Genomic DNA, 12,991 nt, shown 5'->3' on the forward strand with positions numbered 1-12,991 from the left:
TTATGGGACAAGGTTAAAATGTGTAAGTCAGTATAAGGAAAATTATAAAGAAGTGATTATTTTTCAAAACTCATGATGATTTCCAAGATTTTATGTTACTGGTTAGTAAAATTTCACAAGCATACATTTATACAAATAATAACGGTGCTATTTAAGTATCACTGTACACCAGACATTTATTTGTGTGCATTTTTTTATTGTGGCAAGTTAATCCCTTTCCTCTGCATGTGTATTTTTTCCAGCTCATAACGTTTTGCATTTTTCAATCAAATCTGTTTTGCTACCTTTCCCATTACATTATACATTTTTCCCCAATATAAAAAATTAACCCAACCTTGTAGTTACCAAGAGATCATGTGGAGATCCTCTACAAGTTACAAAAAACAAAACAAATGCTAAGTAATTTTTATTATGTGTCTCAGTTCAGTTCAGTTCAGTCACTCAGTCGTGTCCGACTCTTTGGTCCAACACCAACTCCCGGAGTTCACTCAAACTCATGTCCATCAAGTCGGTGATACCATCCAGCCATCTCATCCTCTGTCGTCCCCTTCTCCTCCCGCCCCCAATCCCTCCCAGCATCAGAGTCTTTTCCAATGAGTCAACTCTTCGCACGAGGTGGCCAAAGTATTGGAGTTTCAGTTTCAGCATCAGTCCTTCCAATGAACACCCAGGACTGGTCTCCTTTAGGATGGACTGGTTGGATCTCCTTGCAGTCCAAGGGACTCTCAAGAGTCTTCTCCAACACCACAGTTCAAAAGCGTCAGTTCTTCGGCACTCAACTTTCTTCACAGTCCAACTCTCACATCCATACATGACCACGGGAAAAACCATAGCCTTGACTAGATGGACCTTTGCTGGCAAAGTAATGTCTCTGCTTTTTAATATGCTATCTAGGTTGGTCATAACTTTCCTTCCAAGAAGTAAGCGTCTTTTAATTTCATGGCTGCAATCACCATCTGCAGTGATTTTGGAACCCAAAAAAAATAAAATCTGCCACTGTTTCCACTGTTTCTCCATCTATTTCCCATGAAGTGATGGGACCAGATGCCATGATCTTCGTTTTCTGAATGTTGAGCTTTAAGCCAACTTTTTCACTCTCCTCTTTCACTTTCATCAAGAGGCTTTTTATTTCCTCTTCACTTTCTGCCATAAGGGTGGTCTCATCTGCATATCTGTGGTTATTGATATTTCTCCCGGCAATCTTGATTCCAGCTTATGCTTCTTCCCGCCCAGCATTTCTCTGCATATAAGTTAAATAAACAGGGTAACAGTATACAGCCTTGATATACTCCTTTCTCGATTTGGAACCAGTCTGTTGTTCCATGTCCAGTTCTAACTGTTGCTTCCTGACCTGCATATAGGTTCCTCAAGAGGCAGGTCAAGTGGTCTGGTATTCCCATCTCTTTCAGAATTTTCTACAGTTTATTGTGAGCCACACAATTAAATGCTTCCAACTCCATTAGCAGCTTTCCTGAAAGCATATTTAAAACTGAAATCAAGTAACAGGTATAATTCTCAGCAAAATAGGCTTTTGGTTTCTTTTTAATAAATTTCACCCTATTTCTAAAAAGCATTTAATATTTGAGTCCACTGAAGTTTAGAACTTCCATACTAAACTGAGAAATACCAATTGCAGGATGAAAGTAACAGTATTGTCTATGTGATTGCTTCTGTTTACCCTTAAATTTGCATTCACTTATGCAATAAATGAATGACCTACTAGGACCCAACAACTACAAAAGAAATTAACATTTCACTTAGAAGGATTATATGAACCTTCTGAATGTTTTAATTATATAATTATGTTTTAGATTTTCAGTCAACTATTTGATGTCCTTCTGGTACTTTCCCCTGTGAATCCATTGCAGATGGTCATAAAACTGAACAAGAATGTTGTGGGAAAAAATGCCGAAGTTGATTTTAAAGCCTATTGTTTAGAAGCCTATTATATAAAATAGTGATCTCAACATATCTGATTATCCACTGCTGTGGTTAAACACTCCCAAAATAAATATGTTGAATATTGAGATCATAAATGATCTACTCATATGTTATTATACTTGGTATGTTTACATATCATGTACAATATAAAACAAAAAGAAAAACTAAAAATATAGTTTATAAATACGGATAGAAGTTCTGGTATTTCTTTCTAGCATCCTAAAGGAAAGTTTTGTGTATTTCATATTAATATATAGGACTGTATACGAATTTGCAGATAGATTTCTTGGTTTCATTTTTAAATGATACTAAGGCCAGGAATACCTTCCTTTTCTGACAATGATGCAAAATATGTGTATAATTATAAACTTTTAGATTAATTGACAAGGTAGAAATTATTCAGAAGATGTGTGATCTGTAAATCATATATTCTGAAAGGTCAAAAAGTTAATATAGGGCTTTCCTGAGAATCTGCCTGCCAATGCAGGAGACACAGGTTCAATCCCTGGTCCAGGAAGATCCCACATGCCACAAAGCAGCTAAACCCATATGCCCCAACTACTGATCCTGTGCTCTAAAGCCCATGATCCACAACTACTGGAGCCCACATGCCCTGTAGCCCATGATCTACACGAGAAGCCACTGCAATGAGAAGCCCATACACCTCAACTAGAGAATAGTCCCCGCTCATTGCAACTAGAGAAAAGCCTATGCAGCAACTGAAGACTTGGCACAGCCAAAAATAAAATTAATTAATTAATTTTAAAAGTGTTTTAGTGAATACAAATATTTTCACACATCCATGGTAGAGGTTTTAATTTTGACTTTTTAACAAGAGTGCCTGTATTCAGGGCATGCCAACTCAAACCTACCCTTGGATCTGTCTATACTTAAGATTTTATGCCAGGTGTTATGTGGGTTAAATTACCAGGAAATCTGTGCAACACAGAGTACTATATATGTATATATTCGCTGCTGTCATCACTACCATCATCACGATATATTTGTATGTCAACTGTATGTCAACCATGTATGTTGGTGCTCAGTTGCTCAGTAGTGTCTGACTCCTTGCCACCACATGGACTGTAGCCCACTAGGGTTCTGTCCATGGAATTTTCCGGGAAGAATACTGGAATGGGTTGCCATTTCCTTCTCCAGGGCATCTTCCTGACCCAGGGATCAAACCTGCATCTCCTGCTTGGCAGGCAGATTTTTACCACTACACCACCTGGGAAGTCTAACTGGGTGTAAACAATATAAAAGCGTTTAGGGAAATTTTATACCACTATTTGGGAGAAAATATAGAAAGAAATGTCTGATGTTATCTTTAGTTCTGATCTTTTCCTAACGGAAGAAAATAACAGCTTTGTCCAAGGTGAAAACCTAGCAAACAGAAACTTTAATTGTGAAGTGTTGCCAATATTTTTTCTTAGTCAAATTCTCTCACTTCTCAATTTACCTTTTATAATTAATCTTTTATTTCATTCATCCAATACACTTTTGTAGTGATATATACCAGTTACAGTTTTCAGTGATATAACTTGGCAAATAAGGTTAATGAGGTTTCTGTTATTATGGTTCGTATTTTCTGCTGGGGAGGGACATTCATTCAACAAACCAGAAGACAAACAAGATAATGTCAGATAGTGTTAAGTGTTTAGAAAATAGTCATGAATGAATGCTGTGAAAGTTTTATTTATGACCTGAGTTTTTCTTCCTGAAATTTTTGTTACATTTATACTTTAGCACAGTTTTTTTGTGTGTGTGAAATGCTGATTAACTTTGCTTTACTTTCCTGCTGATTGTTACATATAACAATTGTATTTCTTTTCACATATCATAAGAAACCAAACTCAATATAAAAGTAAACCATTTATCTATGGTCATTCTGTTTTACTTCCTGCATAAAGGCTGCAGTTACCCAAAGTTTTCAAGTGATTTAACATCTGAAATCCTTGTTTTCACCTGTAAAAATTGTTTCTAACAAACTGTGACACTTTTAAGTGGTTTTAAGTTAATGGGAAATTTGGTGATGAAGTAATAACCCTAGAGCAATAGACCAATAAACATGTAATTATTTGTCATTAAGGTAATCATCCCATTTTAGATTAATTTTTTTCCTTCAAACTGCAGGTAGAACCTTTTAAAATATATCATTATTACTATATTGAGTGTTTCTTCATGTGTTAAATATCTGACCTGATTTTAATCTTTAATTTGCTAAAAGAAAGTCTGTGTTTAAAAACTCACACATTCTAATCAGTTCAAATAAGCATCACTCTATAGCACTGATTCTTAGTCTATTTTGAGTGACAGATTCCTTTAAGAATCAGATATGATTATGGAACCTCGTCACACAAAAGTAGACATAGGAATAACCATACATTCTGCAGATAATTTTAAGAGAGTTTGAAGACTCTTTTCACCTCCTCCTTAACCCCAAAGTTTAGAGCAGCTCATCTACAGTCTTGGAGTTCATAGACTTGTGTATACTGAGGTTAAGAGATTACTCTGCTGTGTTTTCTGTTAGGCTTACCTCACTTCTCTGCTGGTATTTTCCGCTGCTGGGGAAGGGATACTTTTATTGCCCTTAGAGGTCTACTGCTGATTACTGGACGCTATTTGGAGGCCAGGTAGGAAATCTTTAAAAAGTTGCAATGCAAGTTTATGTCTGAGTGTTTTTCAGTGCTCTTCAGGCCTTTCTTATTCATCTATTCTCAACATTTCGTAGGTAGGCATGTTTTCCTGGGGTGTGATTTTTTATTTTATTTGTTGTGTGTTCATTTAATAGGATCATAGAATTTCAAAGGTGTGAAAATCTTTGAAGTTACCAAATTCTAATACTTCACATTACAGATCAGGTTATCTTCAGCATTTGCTACTTTATTTCATGAAAAGCTAAGAAATGTGTAACCATGTTACAAACATCGTTCACTAAAGAGTAAAATGTCTGTGCCCGAATTAAGAATGCAGATAACTTTTAGGTAAAACTGGAAAGTCTTCCATTTTTTGTTCTTCCATAATGACAGAGTCCTATAAAGAGAATTCTAATACCAGGTTTCCTTCTTTTTAGTGCAGACCTCATAACCTCCAGTTTTATTTTCTAGTCTTAAAATGGTGTTTCTATGTCACAATACTATAAATGAATTTATCAAAGGTAGAAAAGAAAGGCTCTACAGCAGTGTTGTATAGTGTTCCATAAATCAGTGTTACCATCATCTGACAACTTGTTAGAAATGCAAATTCTTGGTCCCTGTGCTGAACTCCCTGAGTCCAAACCTGGAGGTGGAAAGGCAGAGTTGACAGATGGAAATCTGTTTTTGCAGGGGCTTCAGGTGATTTTCAGTGGCCTAAGACTGAAATTTGAAATCACTGCTCTACAAGTTAAAACCTGTAGCAAAAAAGCATTTTTTTACATATTTTTGTTTTGATGTCACCTGTTTTGTATGACCTGTGAGCTAAGAATGGTTTTTACCTTTTTAAAGAATTATTGAAAGAAGAATGCATGATCACACTATGTAAGGTCAACAAAGCCTAAAATCTGTATGTCTGGCCTTTTACAGAAAAATAGTTTGCCTAGAACTGAACTGAACCCCTGATCTAGAAGATTTCCCAGAAGATAATACGTTTGTTAGAGTAGTGCTAACTACTATGAATTATAAGCCATTAAATTTCAAGGGCTTTTCATAAACAAAATTTATGATCTTCTGATCCTATATGGGTGTTCAAGAGGCAGTTTTCCACATGGTGGTTAAGGGATATAGCCTCCTTTATGTGCATGATATACAATCTTCCAGGACCTCTGGGTTCTCTCCGGTCAGCTGGCAGAGAGGGAAAGAGAACCTGGGCAAAACACTCCTGTTCCATGCAGTTAAATTTTTTTTTTCTTTTTTTTTTCTGGAGAATGCCGTCATCTGACTGGGACATTTAGGAAAACCATTTTGGTGGACATATGGCTGTCTCTACCACAGATAGTTCTGCTTCCACCCTCTGCAGAGATGTTCATGGACAGAGGACTTTTTACTCAACTTCCATGTGTATGACATGTTCTGGATAATTAAGATTGCTAGTATTCTGACCTTTTATTAATTGGAAGTGTCGCTCTCCACACTAACACTTTTGTACTGCAGAAAATAAAAAAGCTCCTTTTATACAATTATTTAAGAGAGAGGTATTACCTGATACACAGAATTAATTAAATTTCTAAATGGTTTCAGCAAAAAAAAAAAAAAAATTTAAATGACTTTTCCAAGGTTATACAGATGGCAACACTAGGATTTAAATCTCAGTCTTCTTAATTCTCAGTTTCATGCTCTTTTTAGAATGCCATGCCATCTTACAAAGTTGTCATTTGGTATATGATGGTATAATAATATGTTGAAAGATAAAATATTCTCTACAAGTTTTTGAAAACAAATTATTTTTTTCAAGGTCAGTTTTTACCTTTAATTTTCTTATATGTTTATTTTTGGTATCTGCCATTTAAGATAATAAAATTCCTGTTCTTTTGAAATACTAAGGATTTCAAAAGTAAAACCTAGAGTTATGAGGGACCTTAAAAATCACCTGGCCCCAAACTCCACAGATGAAAAAAATCTCTCTCAGGGGATAAGTCATACAGATTGTTAGAGAAAAAGGCAAGGCGAGGATCAAGGTTCCTGACTTTTAATTCAGTGCTTATTCTATATTACGACCGCTTTCTGCATGAACATACAAAGAAATAAGAGAAAATAATAAAAAAATAATGATCACCCAAAGTGACTTTTTTGCCTTTAGTTTTTTAAGTGATTTTTGTGCCAAATGATTCGCCTAATTCTTTTGTTTTAGGAATATCATTTTAGCGTTTGCTAGTACCCTGAGACACGGCCTCATCCCTAATCTCCTGGGGGAAGGGACTCACGCCAGATACAACTGCCGGGATGCTGTGTGGTGGTGGCTGCAGTGTATTCAGGATTATTGTAAAATGGTTCCAAATGGTCTGGACATTCTCAACTGCCCAGTTTCCAGAATGTATCCTACGGACGACTCTGTTCCTTTGTCTGCCGGCACAGTGGTAAAGATCATTTCTTAAAATAATTTTTTTCTGAATAATTTTACTTTCTAATATAAACGTACCTATAATTAAGAATCTGAGTCTTACAAATTTTTCAGATATTGGTATTTATTTAGCACCTGCTGCTACTGTGAGAGACTGCAGAGATGACTTATTCTTTACCTAATGAGCTTGCAGCAGGGTAGAAGCGGTGATATGTGTATATTAATAATATGATCACTGCAAAAAGAAATACATGGGAAGTGCCTCTTTTAGTCTCATAAAAGAAAGAGAGATGATCTCGTAGTGGGTCTCAGGGAGGACTACAGAAAATCATTAAAATTTCACCTAAACTAACCTTCAAAGGTGAGTAGGATTTCATCAGAGATGAGGGAAATTATGAGAAGACATTAAGGATGAAAAGAATAACAAAAGCACAGGGTGGATTGAAGCACAGCTTAGGACATACTGCTCCATCTAGTGTTTGGCTTTTCGTGTAGGGCACCTGCCAAGTAGTAAGGGATTGTGGAAAGTGGGGGCCAGATTGTGGAGAGCCTTGGCTACCAATCCGGGGAGTTCAGGGTTTATCTAATGTGCAGCGCAGAATGAATAAATGTTTGTGTATGGTTTCTCCCCAGTCAAGAATGTACAGGATGCTGTACTTTTCCCACATCTGATCTGCATTTATGTTACAGTTTACTTGGTGTGCAGGGCTTCTAGGCTACCTCAGGGCTAGCCCTACTATGTTTATATCATGAAGTGTTTGAAGAATATTTGCCCCAAAATTTTTTAGTGTAAACATAGTACCATTTTAGTATATAACTTGTCTCCATTGCTATGTATGTGGATGAGTTGGAGCAATGCCAGTTTAAAACTCGGATTTCTGTATAATAAGCTGGATTTATTATCTGAACTGTTTACTCTAACAGATTACACAACTCACAAGATTCTTTTTCATGTATCAGCAGACCTACAGATTATTTCATGTCACAGAAATTTATAGTTAAAACTACAATATGTTAAATGTTCACATGCGAAAAGTCTGCTGTATTATATGATATATAAAGGCTGCTTCTTTCCCCAGTCCCACCCCTGATCCCTATTTCTTTTTTTAAGGGAAAATACATGTTTTCACAAAACTTCAGTTGTAGAATTTGGAAGAAGATAAGAAAAATGTAATTTCTAACAGAGGTAACATCCATGTCTCAAACAGGATCAACCATTGTTTGAAGTAATACAGGAAGCTATGCAAAGACACATGCAGGGCATACAGTTCCGAGAAAGGAATGCTGGTCCACAGATAGATCGGAACATGAAGGATGAAGGTACATAACTTTTTTTTTTTTTGGCCGCACTGTACGGCATGTGGGATCCTAGTTCCTTGACCAGGGATTGAACCCTCACCCGCTGAAATGGGAGTGCAGAGTCTTAACTGCTGGACCACCAGGGAAGTCCCATGAAGGTACATAACTTTAGGTTCATAATAAAGATTTACTGATGAGATGAAATTAAACCTTGTAATTGTTAATTTATTCAACAAGTATTTTATTTGTGTATAAAACTTCAGAATATAATAATGAAAAAGTTTAAGAGTTTCTGATCTTGCTAACTTAGTTTTAGTTTCTGGAGGAAAGATAAAATTTTATATCCTTTGTCAGCCAACTTTGAAAGTACCAAAAACCAATTTGGTGCTTACATTTATAATCATAATAATAATTGCTAATAATTGAGTGCTTACTATGTGCTACGCATTGTGCGAACTACTTTACCTATGTTATTCCCATTTAACACTCCTAAGAATGTTGGGGATGAGTTTCATTGTTCCCATTTTTATTGATAAGATGGCTGAAGCAGAGTAGCTTACCCAGAGTCTACAGAACTGCTAAGTGGCAGAGCTAGGATTTCATTCACAGTTTGTCTGCCCTTGTAATTTGGGCTCTTATAAAGAGGTTTATTGTATTCAGAGTTAAAATCAATACACATTTTAACATCTTTGAAGTTCATCATGTTCTGATTTTTATGGCACGTACTTATCATCATTAGCCAATGCAAGGCTAACAATTTATTTCATTTTATTACCCATTCCCCTTAGAGATATTCCAGTGGGGTTTGTTGTATACTAATGTACTCTTATGAAATACACATTTCTTTAAGCACATATAGTCTTTTTTTAACTTATCAATTTTGAAAGAATTGGGGACTGATATAAAATTACAAAAATGATACATGAGTATCCTGAACCCTTCATCCATCTTCCCCCAATGAGGACATCTTATGTAACTGTAGTGCAATGTCATGATCAGGAGATAGATATCAGTATAATACTGTTATTTCACCTATAGAACATATTCCATTTTTACCAATTTTACATTAACTCATTTGTGTGTGTGTGTACTTCTGTGCAGTTTTATCCCATGTATAACTTCATGTACCCACTGCCACTGTCAAGATATAGGACTATTTCACCACCACAAAGATTTTTCCTGTGCTCTCCTTTATAGTCACATCAACCATCCTTGCTCTCTGGCAGCTGCCAGTCTGTTCTACATCTCTTTAGTTTTGGCATTTTGAGAATGTAGGTAATACAGTCATATAGTCTGTAACCTATAATATGTATATATGTACATAAGTTATATGTAGTATGTAACCTGTACTGTACATATATATACATATATATATATATATATGGTTACATATAATTCCCCTTGAAAACCATCCAAGTTGCTGCATATATCAGTATTTTATTACTTTTTACTGCTAAGTAGTATTCCCTTTTATGGATATATCGTTCATCTTTTGAAGGACACTTGGAACGTTTTCATTCTTTTGACTAATACAAATAGAGTTGCTGTGAACATATGCAGGTCTTTGTGTAAACATAAGTTTTCATTTCTCTGGGAGAAATTGCCAATCAGTTCAGTTCAGTTCATTTCAGTCGCTCAGTCGAGTCCGACTCTTTGCGACCCCATGGACTGCAGCACGCCAGGCCTCCCTGTCCATCTCCAACTCCTGGAGTTCACTCAAGCTCATGTCCATCGAGTCGGTGATGCCATCCAGCCACCTCATCCTCTGTCCTCCCTTCTCCTCACACACTGAATCTTTGCCAGCATCAGGGTCTTTTCAGATGAGTCATTTCTTCCCATCAGGTGGCCAAAGTATTGGAGTTTCACTTTCAGCATCAGTCCTTCCAATGAATATTCAGGACTGATTTACTTTAGGATAGACTGGTTGGATCTCCTTGCAGTTAAAGGGACTCTCAAGAGTCTCCTCCAACACCACAGTTCAAAAGCATCAGTACTTCGGTGTTCAGCTTTCTTTATAAGCCAACTCTCACATCCATACATGACTACTGGAAAAACCATAGCTTTGACTAGATGGACCTTTGTTGGCAAAGTAATGTCTTGGCTTTTTTAATATGCCATCTAGGTTGGTCATAGCTTTTCTTCCAAGGAGCAAGTGTCTTTTAATTTCATGGCTACAGTCGCCATCTGCAGTGATTTTGGAGCCCAAAAAAATAAAGTCTGTCTGTTTCCATTGTTTCCCCATCTATTTGCCATAAAGTGATGGGACCAGATGCCACGATCTTAGTTTTCTGAATGTTGAGTTTTAAGCCAACTTTTGGCTTTCACTTTCATCAAGAGGCTCTTTAGTTCTTCTTCACTTTTTGCCATGAGGGTGGTATCATCTGCATATCTGAGGTTATTGATGTTTCTCCCAGGAATCTAGACTCCAGATTGTGCTTCATCCAGTCCAATGTTTCTCATGATGTATTCTGCATATAGGTTAAATAAGCAGGGTGACAATATATAGCCTTGATGGACTCTTTTCCCTGTTTGGAACCACTCTGTTGTTCCATATCCAGTTCTAAAGTTGCTTCCTGGCCTGCATACAGATTTCTCAAGAGGCAGGTCCGGTGGTCTGGTATTCCCATCTCTTTCAGAATTTTCCACAGTTTGTTGTGATCCACACAGTCAAAGGCTGTGGCATAGTCAATAAAGTAGAAGTACATGTTTTTCTGGAACTCTCTTGCTTTTTTGATGATCCAACGGATGTTGGCAAATTGATCTCTGGTTCCTCTGCCTTTTCTAAATCCAGCTTGAACATCAGGAAGTTCACGATTCATGTACTGTTCCCAATTATGTGGGTCATATGGTATAAACATGTTTTGTTTTATAAGAAGTTGCCAGACTGTTTTCTGAATTGCAGAAAGTAGGGAAAACCACTAGACTATTCAGGTATGACCTAAATCAGATCTCTTACGATTATACAGTGGAAGTGACAAATAGATTCAAGGGATTAGATCTGATAGACAGAGTGCCTGAAGAACTATGGACAGAGATTTGTAACATGGTACAGGTGGCAGGGATCAAGACCATCATCCCAAAAAAAATGCAGAAAGGCAAAATGGTTGTCTGAGGAGGCCTTACAACTAGATGAGAAAAGAAGAGAAGTGAAAAGCAAAGGACAAAAGGAAAGATATACCCATTTGAATGCAGAGTTCCAGAGAACAGTAAGGAGAGATAAAGCCTTCCTCAGGGATCAGTGCGAAGAAATAGAGGAAAACAATAGAATGGGAAAGACTAGAGATTTCTTGAAGAAAATTAGAGATACCAAAGGAAGATTTCATGCAAAGATGGGCACAATAAAGGACAGAAATGGTATGTACCTAACAGAAGCAGGAGATATTAAAAAGAGGTGGCAAGAATACACAGAAGAACTATACAAAAAAGATCTTCACAATCAAGATAATCAGGATGGTGTTATCACTGACCTAGAGCCAGACATCCTGGAATGCGAAGTCAAGTGGGCTTTAGGAAGCATCACTACGAACAAAGCTAGTGGAGGTGATGGAATTCCAGTTGAGCTATTTCAAATCCTAAAAGATGATGCTGTGAAAGTGCTGCACTCAATATGCCAGTAAATTTGGAAAACTCAGCAGTGGCCACGGGACTGGGAAAGGTCAGTTTTCATTCCAATCCCAAAGAAAGGCAATGCCAAAGAATGTACAGACTACCACACAGTTGCACTCATGTCACACGCTAGTAAAGTAATACTCAAAATTCTCCAAGACAGGCTTCCACAGTACGTGAACCGTGAACTTCCAGATGTTCAAGCTGGATTTAGATCAAATTCCAAGGTCAAATCAATAAGAGATCAAATTGCTAACATCCGTTGGATCACTGAAAAAGCAAGAGAGTTCAAGAAAAGCATCTATTTCTGCTTTATTGACCATACGAAAGCCTTTGACTGTGTGAATCACAACAAACTGTGGAAAATTCTTAACGAGATGGGAATACCAGACCACTTGACTTGCCTCCTGAGAAATCTGTATGCGGGTAAAGAAGCAACAATTAGAACTGGACATGGAACAACAGAGTGGTTCCAAACAGGGAAAGGAGTCCATCAAGGCTGTGTATTGTCACCCTGCTTATTTAACTTATATGCAGAGTACATCAAGAGAAACACTGGACTGGATGAAGCACAAGCTGGAATCAAGATTCCTGGGAGAAATATCAGTAACCTCAGATGACACCACCCTTATGGCAGAAAGTGAAGAAGACCTAAAGAGCCTCTTGATGAAAGTGAAAGAGGAGAGTGAAAAAGTTGGCTTGAAAGTCAACATTCAGAAAAGTAAGATCATGGCATCTGGTCCCATCACTTCATGGCAAATAGATGTGGATATGGTGACAGACTTTATTTTGGGGGGCTCCAAAATCACTGCAGATGGTTATTGCAGCCATGAAATTAAAAGACACTTGCTCCTTGGAAGAAAAGTTATGACCAACCTAGACAGCATATTAAAAAGCAGAGACATTACTTTGCCAACAAAGGTCCATGTAGTCAAAACTGTGGTTTTTCAAGTAGTCATGTATGGATGTGAAAGTTAGACCATAAAGTTGTGTGCTGAAGAACTGATGTTTTTAAACCGTGGTGTTGGAGAAGACTCTTGAGAGTCCCTTGGACAGCAAGGAGATCCAACCAGTGCATCCTAAAGGAGATCAGTCCTGAATATTCATT

At 37.1% G+C, this 12,991-nt stretch overlaps 1 protein-coding gene across 5 annotated transcripts in view; it reads left to right on the forward strand.

The window, feature by feature from the left end:
- Positions 1-12,991, forward strand: part of AGL (amylo-alpha-1,6-glucosidase and 4-alpha-glucanotransferase) — a 105,685-nt gene that overhangs the window by 70,757 nt on the left and 21,937 nt on the right. For all 5 annotated transcript variants that reach the window (XM_055401346.2, XM_055401347.2, XM_055401348.2 and 2 more), the window contains 3 exons: positions 4,472-4,574; positions 6,769-6,994; positions 8,187-8,298. In XM_055401346.2, coding sequence (XP_055257321.2) covers positions 4,472-4,574; positions 6,769-6,994; positions 8,187-8,298 — 441 coding nt within the window. The remainder of the gene's footprint in view (positions 1-4,471; positions 4,575-6,768; positions 6,995-8,186; positions 8,299-12,991) is intronic.

This window comes from Moschus berezovskii, chromosome 4 (assembly GCF_049115385.1).
Source record: "Moschus berezovskii isolate FMDL1 chromosome 4, NW_MosBer_1.0, whole genome shotgun sequence".
In the NCBI taxonomy this organism is placed as follows: Eukaryota; Metazoa; Chordata; class Mammalia; order Artiodactyla; family Moschidae; genus Moschus; species Moschus berezovskii.